Source organism: Candidozyma pseudohaemuli (assembly GCF_003013735.1).
Source record: "Candidozyma pseudohaemuli strain B12108 chromosome Unknown scaffold00008, whole genome shotgun sequence".
Taxonomy (NCBI): Eukaryota; Fungi; Ascomycota; class Pichiomycetes; order Serinales; family Metschnikowiaceae; genus Candidozyma; species Candidozyma pseudohaemuli.
The window spans coordinates 147,878-162,951 of record NW_020194442.1 but is presented as its reverse complement, the minus strand read 5'-3'; the positions used below and the strand labels follow the sequence as shown (position 1 = coordinate 162,951).

The 15,074-nt window shown below is 49.9% G+C and overlaps 6 protein-coding genes across 6 annotated transcripts; all 6 read right to left on the bottom strand.

Moving 5' to 3' along the window:
* Positions 1-2,169: 2,169 nt before the first annotated feature.
* On the bottom strand, positions 2,170-3,897 carry C7M61_003288 (uncharacterized protein; the record flags this gene model as incomplete). The annotated part of the gene is made up of 1 exon (XM_024858630.1): positions 2,170-3,897. One exon carries the CDS (start codon positions 3,895-3,897, stop codon positions 2,170-2,172), a length of 1,728 nt encoding a protein of 575 aa, XP_024713117.1.
* A 1,618-nt stretch (positions 3,898-5,515) lies between these two features.
* On the bottom strand, positions 5,516-6,289 carry C7M61_003287 (uncharacterized protein; the record flags this gene model as incomplete). Its single annotated transcript, XM_024858629.1, has 1 exon — positions 5,516-6,289. One exon carries the CDS (start codon positions 6,287-6,289, stop codon positions 5,516-5,518), a length of 774 nt encoding a protein of 257 aa, XP_024713116.1.
* A 525-nt stretch (positions 6,290-6,814) lies between these two features.
* CPR6 (peptidylprolyl isomerase) lies at positions 6,815-7,909 on the bottom strand (the record flags this gene model as incomplete). The annotated part of the gene is made up of 1 exon (XM_024858628.1): positions 6,815-7,909. The coding sequence occupies one exon, from the start codon at positions 7,907-7,909 to the stop codon at positions 6,815-6,817; it is 1,095 nt and encodes a 364-aa protein (XP_024713115.1).
* Positions 7,910-8,267: 358 nt separating this feature from the next.
* Positions 8,268-9,248, bottom strand: CKA1 (casein kinase 2 catalytic subunit; the record flags this gene model as incomplete). Its single annotated transcript, XM_024858627.1, has 1 exon — positions 8,268-9,248. The coding sequence occupies one exon, from the start codon at positions 9,246-9,248 to the stop codon at positions 8,268-8,270; it is 981 nt and encodes a 326-aa protein (XP_024713114.1).
* Positions 9,249-10,478: 1,230 nt separating this feature from the next.
* LTV1 (Ltv1p) lies at positions 10,479-11,798 on the bottom strand (the record flags this gene model as incomplete). Its single annotated transcript, XM_024858626.1, has 1 exon — positions 10,479-11,798. The coding sequence occupies one exon, from the start codon at positions 11,796-11,798 to the stop codon at positions 10,479-10,481; it is 1,320 nt and encodes a 439-aa protein (XP_024713113.1).
* A 2,048-nt stretch (positions 11,799-13,846) lies between these two features.
* C7M61_003283 (uncharacterized protein) lies at positions 13,847-14,638 on the bottom strand (the record flags this gene model as incomplete). The annotated part of the gene is made up of 1 exon (XM_024858625.1): positions 13,847-14,638. One exon carries the CDS (start codon positions 14,636-14,638, stop codon positions 13,847-13,849), a length of 792 nt encoding a protein of 263 aa, XP_024713112.1.
* Between the last annotated feature and the right edge of the window lie 436 nt (positions 14,639-15,074).

The window sequence follows — 15,074 nt, the reverse complement described above, 5'->3', positions numbered from 1 at the left end:
ATCCAGCACAGAACGGCGCCATGGCGCTCCCGGTTCGCCGTTCACAGCACTTTGCGACCACTTATTTTTGGTTTCTGTTGAAGATCAACGTCAAATAGGCGAGAAGTCTCTCACGGGGGCCATCTTAGCCGAGGATCAGCGCCGCGCCTGCAATTGTCCCATTGTGTTCCTAGACGCCATTGTGTGGGCCAATGCAGCAGACAATAAGCCCCATTTGAGAATTTCTAGTTTAATGTGGGATCGAGGCGTCCTCCTCCAGAGTCTGGGGAAAGTGACCAGGAAACTTCCAAACTCGCCGATACCGCTCGTATGCGCAGAACATGTAGCTACCATGCTGACTCCGGGCGCCTTGCGCGCGAAGGCTTCCAGAATATGCAAGGGTACGCCAACTCCATACCGACCTCTTTTGTGACCGGCCTGGCTTCTCGTAAGCCCTTGGATTTTCGGGTTTATTGTTCAGCGTCCGCCAATGGCGTCGCCACATATGGCATTGTTCTGCGGTGCGCTGTAATCTCTCGCTTTTGAGAGGCCCTTGAGTGATTTTTCACACGCATTGCTAGTGCTTTTACGGTCCCGGGCATCGAGCTGCTAGATAGTGAAAAAACCTCCATTTTGCCGTTCTGCCTCGTCTACCGGGACGCTTGCGAGGTTTGTGAGACGTTGCTTGAAGAGTAATAAACGCTGCGCCTGATACACCTGTGGTTGGTGCATTTTAACTACTGAAACACGTAGGAAGGAGGGGTACCGGCAGAAACTGCTCGGAAATATCCCCTGTAGGTGCAACAAGATACTCTTTAGCATCTTGCTAGCGGGAAGCTTAAAATTTTTTTTTCGCTTGCCCTAAAAGGCTAAAGCTGAGAGTACTGCATACGCCGCCCCGGCGTGCGGCCTACTGCTCGCTTAGACGAACAATCCGGCACTCCTGCATTCGGCATCTCTCAGCCCGCATCTCACCGCTTTCTTGAAAATAAACACTTGAGGGCCTACTCCCGAGAACCCTAATCTGCTTGACCGGCTTTAAACGCCAAAGACGGAAGGCGAAAGCAGCCGCACAGCTGGAAATTTGCTCATGTGAAAGTTTCGGCTCTATCGGTCGAGAATTGAGCATTCTGCCTTAATTTGCCGGTTTAGAGCACGGTTCTTAACGGTCCGTTGCGGAACTCTAACATTACCCCAGAACGGACGATTCTGATTCAGCGATTGCGTAGTACTGCAAGCCCCCCGTCAGCAGCCAGGGTCCATCAAAATAATTAAGCCTTGTTTTTGGGGATTCTACGGTACACTGTAAGCCGACGCACAAGCTGAGACACATTTGTCAGCCACCACTACTAAAATCTTAGCGAGACCTCGTCAATTATCAAAAATCAGCATTCACCCGCCGTGCTTCCCTGAAACAACGACAACTGCTGGACTTGCGTACGTTCCAACGCCATTGTTTCATGCAAATAACCGCTGTAGTAAAGGCGGTCCAGCGTAACCGACGGCGAAGTACGCCGTCGCAACGGCATCCCACCACCCTCATGTTTGCTATACGTTGGCGTTATCTCAATGATGTATGGGCGTGGACGTGCAGCGGTGCAAGATTAGGCGGAGGTGCATGAAAAGGGGCGGTAGAGAGTGAATCGGTTGGTTTTTTTACGAGAAACGTACCGAATTTGACAGAGAGATGCACGAGCGTTCCAGAAAGCCATTATTTTCTGACGTTGAATTCTCGGCAAGGTATGGAAGGTGCTGGAGGGGGGCTGAATTCGGCAGGTGCATTGCTATCACTGGAGGATCTGAGAAGAAAGTTAAATATAGAGCGCCAGTGGCTACGAACCAGGGAAATTAAGCTCTCGGTTTTTCAGCAATTCGCCTGACGACAAAAACACCCGAGGAGCGTTGGTTTCCACGGAAAGAAAAAAGGGGGTGTTGCCGCCTAATTCGCTAAGGATGCTGGCTGACCACATTTCGCCTGAAAGTCACAAAACCACCTTTTGTGGCACCACAACTCCGGTGACACAGAAACGGATCAAACAAAATTTGCAAATTAATCCGAACCCCAATTGCATCTACAACTCTCTCTCCAGGTGTCTATATTCCTATACGCAGCTCTAAAACCTTGACCCGCCATGTTACGCCAGCGGGGCAAAAAACAAAAGTGAAAAATTAAAATTGGCCAATGCTTGCTCAAACCTCCTTCTCCGTCTCCCACTCGGTGGCCGTGTGCTGCTTGGAGGCCTTTCTGTCCGCAGCCAATGTCTGAGCAAACTTGGACTTTGCCCGGATGGCAGGACCCTTCCAGTAAAACACATAAATCGGGATCGCCACCAAAATGGCAATGCACCCGAGAATGGTCGAGGCCCACTGCAAGTGTCTGGCGCCGCCGATGTTTTGGTACATTGGGGTGGCATACATAATGGCCACACCAGCAAGGAAGTCTCTGGCAAATCCGTTACCACCAGTTGCCGAGGCCGAATAAGGCCCGTACGCCGCCACCATATAGTCGATGGTCGACATGTAAATACTATAGTTGGCGATGGCAATGCAGGTGGTGAAGATCATGGGGGCGATCCATGGGTTATAGTGAGGGCCCATGGAGGTCCAGGCAAAACCGAACAAGCCGATGGCCTCGAGGGGTGCAATGTAAAGAAGGACAAGGAGTCGTCTTTCGGCGTATCTCAGGTCCTCACCTTCGTTGTAAATGAGCCATTTCTGGCGCCACACATCGGGAATATGGATGACATAGGCGATGATGTAGCCTATAATGACGGGAATGAACGCAAGACCAGCGGCAGTGTTGCCGAAACCCCACTGCTCGTACACAAGAGGGAAGGACTCCATGCACACAAAAATCAAGGCGTCCGAGAAACCGGAAAGCAACGAAAGAAACAACACAATGGGTTCCCGCAAGAACATCTCGAATGGACGTCTCCAGATCGTGAGCACCTCCTTGACGTTCATGGCACGGCCGTGGATCTCGGAAGGACCCCAGATATTGTCGTCCTCGCCTTCTTTTCTTCTCCGCTTGGCCTCTCTGTCGATCAAAATGGTGGTTCTGGTCTCGCTGACAAGGAAGAAGTGGGCAATCTGCACCACACCGCCGAAAATCAACTGGATCCAGAAGTTCCAGTGCCACGAGAGGTGATCGTGCATGATACCGCCGAAAATGGGGCCAATGGACGACCCTCCCACGGAAGAAAGCACAACGTACGCCACAGCGAAACCCTGGTCATTGGGTTCCCACATATCGGCGGTCATACCCAAAGTAACGGAACCACCGGCAGAAGACAAACCACCGAGCGAACGGGCCACAATGATAGACGCAAAGTTGGGCGCCAAACCACCCAAAATCTGCCAGATGTTCACCAAAAACAACGACGATTGCATGATGGGCCATCTGCCGTATTCCTCCGACCAGGGTGCCCACAACTCACAGCCAAAGGCGTACATGATCATGAACATCATCTGGGATACCTTGGCCTTGGGCTGGGAAACGCCGAAATGTTCGGAAATCTGGGCAATCTGCGATGGGTACACGGAGGTGTTGAAGTTCATGGACATTTGCACGGCGAAAATCACCGTCAAAATGGTCCACTTCTTGTGCCACGGGAACTTGTATCCCAACTTGTCGTAGCAGTCTTTCGGCCTGAGCTCACGACGACCGTCTTCGTGGAGAATACCAGGAAGCTTGGCCTTCTTCCTTTTCTGAGGAAGCGTCATGGGCCCAGTGTCCTCGACCATCTCCTGGTTGGGTTTTTCAAAACCGTTCAAACTGGAAGCACGAACGGTGTTTTCACCCGAGGAGGAGCTCTCGCCAGGGTGTTGCTGGTCCATGAACTCCACCTGTTGTTCCGCTTCTCTGGTGGACTCGATCCTCGATATACGAGTCTGGACACGGGAGATTTCTCTATCCATGGTTGCGAAAGAATGTGTAAGTTTTGGTGATGCAGTGGCTGCAAATGAAAGTAGGTCACCAAGGGCTTAGGGATGTGGCTAGTATTTATACTGGGACGCTTACGGAATAGGCGATCTGCAAAGGAAAAATACAGCGAAAAAGCAAAAAAAGCCTGAAAAAAAAAAAAAAAAAAATAGAACTAAAGCGCTCGATAATGCACCTCTGCTTGCTGTCTCGAGCCTTGCTGCGGCGGTGCCACAAAGCTGGCAGCCTTTGCCAGGTGATACTTATATTGGAGGGTTCCTCAACTTCTCTTTATTATGACTTCATCTTTCAGACCAAGAAAATCGGACCTGTCAAGCTGTCAGGACCTCAGGAACATCGCCAAGTTGAAGGTGCCTCGCCACAGACATTATGCGCGTCCTGCACATAGTGCCAGGGCGCCGCACGCTGACATCAGAGCGATAGCAATGAACATGCGTTCTAGGCAATATGGCCTTGTTCTAAGAGGCTCGATTTTGGGACCACCAGCGGGTTAGGAGACAAAAATAAAACCTCCACTGAGCCCGTCATGGCCCGCACGGTCCGGTTTTCCCGCACGGAACTCGATACAGTTTTTCCGGCCAGGGTTTTCCCGTGCCCCTCGCAGCAAGGCGGGGCCGCGCACGTTCGAGGCGCCTCAAATGACCCTGCGGATAATAATCCGCCTGAGTTTATCCGGGGCGAGCTGGAAAAGGCGATTTGTGCTGTAGGTTAAAAAGCAAAAACCCTGAAAAGGCGAAGCTGCCCGATCTCCTCCGCCCCGCTTACGTCATTCCTTTGACAAAAAACAGTTGGTCCCGTAATGCCGCTCGTGCCTCGGAAACCGCTTACGGTCATACACCGCATTCTTGAAAAAAACACACAACCTATTGTGTCTCAGACGGACTTCCGCCGTGTGCACGAAAATGTCACCCAACGTCATCTGACCGGTGAGACATGTCTCATGGCAATGACGAAAAGTGGACCTATAAAGGCGCCCTGCGTTTGCTCTATCTTTCGGCACGGACGGACCGGTGGTGTTTTTCTTTCCGCTAATACATAATAGACTTTCTTCGTTTTCTGGTTTAGAGTTGGAGTAGCAACTGGAATCCGGTGGGATGATGGGAAAGTGTAAATGGAATTTAGAATAGTGTAGACTGTTTCTTCTTGGTTGGTCACTTTTGTGACTTTCGCTTCAATCTCTTTAGTAGAGATGCCTCGGCTTTCAGGCCGAAAGGTGCATGGCTAGTAGATATCAGGATCGGACCTTGAGCAAAACGGCTTAAGTTAGGGTTTTTCAAAACGTCATGAAACGTGGAGCAGTGATGACGAAATAGTGGGGTTCATGCACGCCAGCGTCGTCATGAGTACTATAATTGAATGTTTCAGATACCAGACGCTTTGACCGAATAGGCATAGGCTAGAACCAGGAAGGTGGGACTAGTCAGGCTGTACATACGGAAATATGGATATTCCATTGAGTGCTTCTATGGGTCACCTGGAAATCCCCCTACATCAACATTGTCAACTTTTGTATTACTATAGTCAAGTGAACCTCACTCTGTAGCTAGATAGGTAAACCTTGCAACTGGATAAAGCTCACCTTGAACGGCCAGCTCACGTGAAGTTCAACCCTCCGTCGGCGGTGTAGCTCTGGCCCGTGACCCACTTTCTCCTAGGACTGGCCAAGAACGAAATCACATCGGCAATCTCCTCCGTAGTGCCAAACTCCCTCAACGCCATGCCATCACGCTGCACCTCCACCACCTCGTCGGCCTTGGCAACCTTCAACTTCTCCGATCTGTCGACAATACCCTCGAACAAGTCCGTTCTGATTGGCCCAGGACAGTAGCAGTTCACCAAAATGCCAAACTCGGCAAGCTCCTTGGCGGCTGTCTGCGTCAAGCTCTTCACTGCCGCCTTGGACATGGCGTAGGCGCCAACGGTGGCCATACCCTGGTGTGCCAACGACGAAGCGGCATTGACTATCCTGCCCTTGTGCTGGTTCTTCTTGAACTCAGCAGCAGCAATCTGCATCCCCCACAAGCAGCTCTTGACGTTCACGTCCAACATCTTCTGCAAATCCGCCTCTTCCTGGAGCTCGAGAGGCGCCATAATGCTTATACCGGCGTTGTTCACCAAAACGTCCAATGGGCCCAAACCGGAAATGGCTGCTTTGGTGGCAGCTTCAAAACCGGGCTTTTTGCTCACATCGGCAGGAAAGAAGCCGGCTTTAGCGCCGTTCTGTTGCACAAGCGATATGGTTTTCTCAGCCTCACTCTTCTTGTGGAGAAGATCAATGATTCCCACATTGAAGCCGTCCCTGCTCAATCTGAGAGCAGCAGCACGGCCGATTCCTTGAGCGCCTCCGGTGATGATTGCCAAAGACATGATGATATTCGGATTGAAGGCAATTGAGGAAGACAACGACACGTTTTTATTCTTGTGTGACAAAGACCCCGTTCGGGCATATAGCCGCATCAGGATAATCCTCCGGCGGCCTAGAGCGTGAATAGGCATAGACAAGACGGAAGTTTTTCTTCGGCCTCGGAGCCAATTCCGTGGCTTCTGGTGGGGTATTTTTCCGCAGGCCGCTAACGGAGTTTTTATCTTCGTGGTGCAGAAAGCTGCACAATGCAGATAAGCGAAAACCTTACCAAAAAAGCCCTTGAGCCGAAGGAGCACTTACCAAACGGGGAATCCGGGACATTTACGAGCAAGCTGTCAAAAACAATAACGCTCAAGGCAGGGTCCGAGAAGACCGCTCCAATCAAACCGCTTCAAACCGCTTCAAACCGCTTCAAACCGCTCCCGACCCTAGCCGAAAGGCTACATCACGACGCCGCTCGATGCAGATTCGTATATTGACAGGACCAAGGCAGATTCAAAATCTAGCCCCTTGTAGATGTGTTAGACTTAGGCGAAAAACTTCGACATGGCCTTCTTCTGCTTCTCGTTACGAGCCTTGGCCAACGCCTTGACGTCGTTCAAGCCCTTGACGATAGCAGCGTCGCCAGGCAGCAAGTGGAGAGCAGCCTCAAACGCGTCCTTGGCGTTGTCCTCGTCCTTAGCCAAAAGGTAGCCCTGGCCCTTACGGTACCATGCTTTAGCCAGAAGAGCGTCGGTGATTCCGTCAAACTGCAATGCCTGCTCCGCAGCCTTGACGGCGTTCTTGCCCTTCTTGTCCTTGGTGGCCGCCAATGAGGCATTGAGGAACAACGACACGCTCAACAGGTTCTTCTCGTCAATCTGCTCCTGGCTCATGTCCTCAGGGAAGAAGTCGGCAAGGTACTCGGTGCCCTTGATGTACTTCTCGTACGCCTTGTCCACACGGCCCTCCTTGAGCAACTTGGTACCCAAGTCCTTGAGGAAACGAGCAGCCTCAAACACAGTCTCGGGCTTCTTCACGTCCACCTTGTCGTCGTCGGCCAAAACGGCCTCGTAAATGTCGCCAGTGCCGTCGTCGGCCACCGTCTGCGTTTCAGGAACGTAATCCTTGGGAAGTTCCCCGCAATCAGCAATCACCCAGTCCTCCACGGGCTTGTCGTTCTCACCCTTCTCACAACGCTCCAATTGTCTTACAACAGACTTACCCTGGATCACCTCACCGAAAACAACGTGTTTTCCGTTCAAGTGCGGCGTGGCCGTTGTGGTGATGAAGAATTGGGATCCATTGGTGCCTGGACCAGCATTGGCCATGGAAAGAAGGAAAGGCCTGTCATGCTGCAATTGGAAGTTTTCATCCTCGAACTTCTCGCCGTAAATGGATTCGCCACCGGTTCCGTTACCGGCAGTGAAATCGCCACCCTGGCACATAAAGTTCTTGATAACCCTGTGGAAACTCAGACCTTTGTAGGAAAGCTTGTGGCCCAGGGCTGATTCACCCTTTTCACCAGTGGTAAGGGCACGGAAGTTTTCGGCTGTTTTGGGAACAACATCATCGAAAAGCTGGAAAACAACGCGTCCTTTGGGAACGCCGTTGGCAGTTAAGTCGAAAAAAACCTTGGACATTAGTGAGGTGTTGATGGTGAGATGCTCAAGGTGGATCTGCTCCACCTTTTATGGGCGCCTGCACCTGCGCGTCGAACCTTCTAGCGCTTCTACGCTTCTATTAAAAATACACCCGGGGCGCCTGCCGCAGGCTTCTATCTAACGTGACGACAATGGAACTGTAGAGAGCCCACAATTCTGGCCATGCCTCCGTCGGAGGTGGCGGCCATGACACGGACGTCAGCATCGACCATACATCAGCATCGATGGGGTCTCGGGCATGTGTATCGGGCCTCAATCTCGTGCAACGACGATTGAGTTCGGCATTATTGTACAGCTCGTTGTCATTCATCTCTAAAATTCACCCAGCCTCCTTTGTTCAGTGCCTGACGGGATCAAACCAAGGGTGCTCCATGGCCTCCTTGGCTGTGAGCCTCTCCTGGTGGTCGTAGCGCAAGAGCTTGTCGATGAAGTCTAGGAACTCCTCGCTCACCAAGTGCTGGTTGTTTTCGTTGATAAACCGCTTCCAGGGGCGGCGGTTGTAGTAGCCCAAGTCCTCGTACTCCTCGCTGAGCGTCAAATTGTACTTCTGGAGGTAGCTGTGGAGGTCGTCCAGGCCGAGCACACGCACGATCTGCACCAATTGGTCGGTGTTGGACTTGCCGTGGAAGAAAGGGTCTTTCTTGAAGACCATGGACGCGAGCATGCAGCCAAAGGACCACATGTCGAGGGAGTAGTCGTACAAGCGGAAGTCCACGAGCAACTCAGGGCCCTTGAAGTAACGCGACGCGACACGCACGTTGTACTCTGTGCCCGGGTGGTAGTATTCGGCCAACCCCCAGTCGATAAGGCGCAACTGCTTGGCGCCGTGGTCAATCATCACGTTCTGCGGCTTCACGTCACGGTGTATTATGCCCATGGAGTGGCAGTAGTCCAAGGCACGCAAGAGCTCGAACATGTAGTAGCGGTTGTCGTAGTCGGTGAAGGTCGGGTACAAGGTCCGGAAGTCGGTATTGTCCACGTACTCAAACACCAAGGCAGGGGTCTTCAGCTGGGGCTCGCGCACCATGTCCAAGATGTTGATGATGTTGGGCCCGCCCACCAAATTCTTGAGAATCAGAATCTCTCGCTTGATCTTCTTGCGCTTGACGGGCTTCAACACCTTGATCACAAGCTTGTCGCCCGTGGTGATGTCGACACCCAAAAACACCTCCAGGTACTTGCCCCGGCCCAAGCGCTTCACCACCTCGTACTTCTCCTGAGAGTTCCATTTCACGTTCGTGCTCTCGTAGTCCCAGAACGCCTGGGGTTTGGTGGCCAACGCGTCCGTGTAAACACGAGACACAGACAGCACAGACATTGTGGATTTATTGGAAGGCGGTTGGCGCAATAAGTAGCTGAGAAAAACGACAAGAAGGAGGCACCAGACGAGCGGGCGGGCTATATGGGAGAAAAGCCGGCGTGATATTTTGGGAAGGGCGCTACGTATTCACTTGGGATGTAGGGGCCCAAATGGAGATGAGGAGTTGTAGTATTAAAGTTTTGGAATGGGTTGTTTTATGCTCGGGGGATAAGCGAGGCTTTTGTGCGGCGCACGACCCGAACTCCGGAACATCCCATGGTGGTATGGCGCCAGGGCTAAATAGACGTTTTGCAGAAAATTGTGTGGGATGCATTTAGGGGCTGGGTTTGGGGGGTTATATAGTGTGTGTTTGGGGGCGTGGTGGTTCGGATCAGCGGATGTAGTGAATTTCGTTGATATCAGTGATTTCGACACAATGTCCCAGATCAAGGGTCTGGATGGGCGCCAGGCACCAGCCTGAAGCTTCAAAACAAGCACATTCAATCCCTTAAGTGACGAATTGAGCGTAGACCGTCCTCGGAATCTCTTCAGATTGGTCCCGGACGGACCCTTCGGCATCATTGTTGAAAAGTGAAAAATCAAGAAAATGGAAACTCAAAACATCCCGTTCTCTGCCGCCCAAAGAAGCAATCTTATTACACTCCAGCCGCCCTGTCACGCTCAAACGACTCCTTCCATGCCAAAGCGGCTGAACCCTCTTTGCAGCCAGGCTACCTATTCAGCATACAGCCGCCATGGTGCACCATATCCCCGGGAGCATAACCACCCGGCGTATTTCTTGATTTGAAAATTACTCCGGAGTGCGTCTGCCAAGAGCGTTGGGCAGCCTTGGTGGTTGCTTGGGTGTGGTGGCACAATGGGGTGGATCATGGTGATACAATGGGGGTCGGCAAAGTGTTCTGGGAGGTCAATGGTGGGTTGGGGCGTGATTACGCCGATCGGGATATGATAAAGGTGGCACTTTCACGCCGGGAAATCTGAAGACATTACTATCGAGATCATGGTGGAATACCAGACATTGGGCCCATTATGATATTGCATTGCCTGGTCCGGCCGCCGCTTCACAAAGCTGGTGGTTACCAGTTGATTCTGGCATAGCCGATGAAAAAAATAGAGCCATTCAGGTAACAAGTCTCTAAAGCCTTCAATTCACCAAATGGCACCATCATTCCTTCTATTCAGTCATTCCTTCAATTCAGTCAAACAGCTTCTGGAAACCTCCAATGCCTAGATCTTCATGTTCCCAAAAGCACCCCCAAGCTTGTCCATGGAGTTCTTCTCACGCTTGCGCCTGGCAGCGAGCTTACCCTTGGAAACCGAGTCGGCAGCTGCCTTCAAGGTCTCGTGTTCCTGGTCCTTCTTGACAAGCTTCCGTCCGCCGCGGTCCAACTCGTAGTTGTCCAAGAAATCGTCAAGCATGTCCTCAAAGTCCGGCCTCTCGTTGGCCATGTCAAACGCCTGGTGCTCCTCCATGTACGGGTCCTCCTCCTCGAACTTACGGTTCAACTGCTCGTAGCGGTCGTCAAGGAGCGTCAAGCCCTCCGTACGGAAAAGCGCCGACGACGACATCGAGAACGACGACGTGTCGGTCATGGCGCCCATCTTCTTTCTCATCTTGTTCTTCAGCTTCTTTTTGCCGGATCCGATCTGCGGAAGCTCTCCAACAACGTCCTCCTCCTCCTCTTCCTCAAACTCGTTGTCGGAGTCCCACTCGTTCACAGCGTTCTTGGTCTCCTTCTTGAACTTCATGAAATCCTTCTCCCAGCCACTGCTGACCGCTGGAACTGCGACCTCAACATCCTCGGGCGCCTCGCCTTCGTTGTACGGGTTCTCGAGCTCCTCCACCACCTCCTCCTCGTCGTACTCGCCCTCGTAGTCCTCAAACTCGTCAAGGTCCCAGTCGTCGCCGTCGTATTCGTCGTAAAAATCGTCCTCATCGGCCACTTCGCCAGACTGCAACAAATCTAGGAAATCCGCATCCTCCACCTCGCCCTCGCCGGCTTCGGCCACGTAGGCCTCGTCCTCAAGCGCCTCCAACACCTCTCGAAGCCTGGGGTCCATGTGGGGCTGGAATCCTCGAAGTTCTTCTGGAATATTCTCCTCATCGTCAAACGCCACCTTTCTCTTCGTTTCCGACGGAAGCACATCCTTGATGAGCGCCTCGATCAGCTCCTTGGGCTTCTCCTTGTTCTTGGCCTCTATAAACACGCTGTCGCCTCCTCCTCCGATAGGCTTCAAGTGTTGCATGTAATCGTACTGGGAATCGTCAAAGTAGATTCCGTACTGCGCCGCCAAACCCTCGTTGGCCCGCATCGCCTGAACGGCGTCTTTTCCCAAAGTGTCCTCGAGCTCCTGTGTGCTGTAGCTTTGTTTTCCTGACTTTCTGGCCTTGAGTTGGGAAAGCGTACCTTGAGCCTGGGCTCTTTGGGCAGCAGGGATAAGCACGTGCTTGGAGGCGTCGTTGTCGAAGTAGAGCAGGTCCTCGTGGGACCTGTGCACCACCGAGAAGGTCTGGGCGTTTTTCTTGTCGAATCTCTTGCGGGGCATGTGTGGTGTTTTAGATCACTGAGGTTCTTCTCATCGCATGGTGATGCCGGTGTGCATAGTAGGTTTGCAGCCACCAGGAGGGTATTCTGGAGGATGGCGAGAAACGGGGTTATTGGAAAAAAAAAAAAGAAATATAATAAACATTTTGTTTAATTTGCAGGGGTAAAGGATATTGTGTCTCTGGCGGTGCATTGAAATGCGTAGTTGCGGATGACTGGGGGTAAATGATGAGCTCCAGTGCCATATTGATTTTTTTGAAATAGATGAATGTTTCGTTTTAGCGATGTTTGTTTTTATCTGTGTGGAATCGTAGCGAATAGAGACGAGTAGGATGATTTGGGTCGTGGAGTGTTGCAAAATAGGCCTATTTACAAATTAGGTGAGCACTAAAAAAGCTGTACATTATCTGTTACTGGCTGGTTTCGGCTTATCAGAAGAGTTTTCGAACGTTTTCTCCTATTACTTAACATCAGCTATTCAGGGGAGCAGTAAGTGGTGAGGATGTCTGATTGCGTTGAGGATACTAACAACTTTTTCAACATTTGTGATGGGTATTTATGCATATGTAGCTCTCTTTAAACTGCCTCCATATTAGTCATCTCCACAATTTCTTCCGAAGAGCTATTACCCACTTCTCAACAGACTTCTCAAAAAAACTTTCAGTCATATCTCCTACATTGATGTAAACGTACGAAACTCCAGATAATTCAAATTCAATTGGAAAGTATGAAATCTAACATTCAGGGAATTGGTCCACTCCAGGTAGAACCTTCTCACCTGATCTGAATAAAACCTTCATTTGCTTCCCCATTATTCCACATTTTGGAAAATTCCAGCAGCTTTTGCTTTAACTCATAATATCCCTGTTTCCAGTGACTAGGGTATCCATACTGAATCATCCCCAAAGAAACAACTCCCACCACAAAGCAGGTACCCAGAAAAACATTATACGAGTTTGAACCAATCTCAAATTCACTGTTATACTGATACCAAACGAAACAGGTGATCATGTGTCCTGCAAAACCGATTATATGTGGTAAAACTTTCGGCAAAGTAATTTCTCCATTCAAGGGGGAGTATTGGGGAGGTTCTTGGAAACAACGCCGATCATTGCAAAGCAGTAAAATGCATATATGTTTGAAACTAACCAGGGGGGAACGAATATGAGCACAAGGATGTTCGAGAGTACTAAAAGGAGGATCAGTGCTAGACTTAGCGATATCAAGCGCTTATTTGAACCACCAAAGTAGAACAAGTTCACCTGCAACACTCCTATAATGACACTCATAGAGTACCAATTGTGAATCAAAGCAAGACTTTGAAGAGCTTTATAGTCAAGCAACACCGATAGTTTAGCCTCAATACTTGAAAGTAAGACAAGCACGAATCCTGATATGACAACAGTCCGGAAACCCACAAAATAGCCCAATGAAATCGTCAGTGCTTGAGCTCCCATTATTATAAGCCATAGAATCCCTAGGTCTGCTAGAAAGAATTGCTTCTTTCTCAGTTCCTCTACATCCACTTGTACCTTGACTTGCATGACAAAAACCGACAAGATGGACGTCCAAACCAATGCAGTTTTGTTTGCATTGGGCAAATTGAAGCCTCCTTTTGAAGCGATGGTTTCTAAGTCCTTCATTTCCACAATTTGTAAAAGAAGGGGAGTTGTGGGTGGAATTGGAGATGCCGCACGGTCTTAATGTGACAGGTTTCTGTGCACATCTTGCGTTTGGCCAATCACGCGGCGAATGAGGCTTTGTGATACCACCTCCTGTTGCTTCTATGGACAAATTGGTTTTTATTGATTGACGTTTCATTTTTACGTAAAAACATAGAGCAGAATGAGTAGAGAAAGTAAACAAGGGGTGTGGTGTTGATCAAAGTAGACTCCATTTGATGAGGCCTGCACTAAAACTTTAAATCGATAATCTGAAGCAGCTTCATTAGGACTATAAATTTCTGCCTTTGGGGTACAATGACCAACTCCACTTGACGAAAAAGCCCTTCTAAGCCTGGCTCTTTACACTTCGCTGTCTTGCATCTGATCAAATTTCAACATGGCGCTGGTATTCTTTCAACTCTTCATGCGGACCGTGAACCATCAATCCTAAACTGAAAATGTCGAAAAGGAGACAGGCAATTGAAAAAAATGCCCTTTTTGCCCACGATTCAGGCGTGGTTCTGTTCTGGAGCCATATAAAACACGCCAAAACGTGCCCCACCAGACCAGCTAATTGGGGTAAAAGATCTGGAAAATTCACACCAGTTTCCAAAGGAAGAGGGTTTGGAACATAAAGGTACAGAACAGGGATCATCACCAAGCAGTACGGTATCATTACGTAAAGAAGCCAATCCTGTTTACCAATCACGGCGATCACACCTCCCAGTGAGAAGATGATAAAGCACACTATGACCCCAAAAATCCACAAAAACTCTCTTCTAAGGTTCTTGAAGTGCAAATACGTAACACTCATCATCCCCAAAGGAATACATATCCAGAAGCTGTTGGTGATGTAGGCTAAAAGCTGCAATCCCTTGGAATCTAGATTCTCAGATATCTTCTTCACAACACACCAGGCAGTCATTATGACGAAACCAAGCGTTACCAAACGGCCTGCTCCTATTTTCCAGCCCAAAGAGAAGCTGAAAGCCAAACCGCCAATGAAAAGTAACCACCCAAAAATAGTGGCCTCGAAATGTGAAAGATCGTGATTTTGGCCGGCATCTTGTTTATCCTGTTCTAAAAAGAGCGCAAGCGTCGAAAGAACAGCAACTACAGCGAGAGATTTCCTGTGACGTGGAGAGTCCTGCTGCTCTATGTTGTTTTCAATATCCATGGGAGTAAAAATGGGAAAGGATAGAATTTGACGTGCCGCCGCACTATAGAAGATGACAGGTCTGTGTGCACTCCTGATGCGGCACTTTATGCAGCCATTGAGTGGCTTCGCAACCCCAGTCTTATGGTGAGTATTTGGTTGATATTAGAAATAGAGAGAAATTAGTAGGAAAAGGCAAAGCAGGAAGTTTTGGGTTTCATGATATGAAGCGGGAAGTATAATAATCGTGGAATTATATTTAAATCTGCACTACCAGGGTTTGTTCACCTACACATAATGGCAGATTATCGCATGATCGGTAGGTACTTGGTCATCTCTGCTCCACAAATCGAAAACATCCCAAAACCTCCCTCCTCTTAAAAAAACTTACCCTGGTCTCAAAAAGTCACTCTTGGGCGAAGAATTATGTCTTCATCCTGAAAAACATGCACATAAA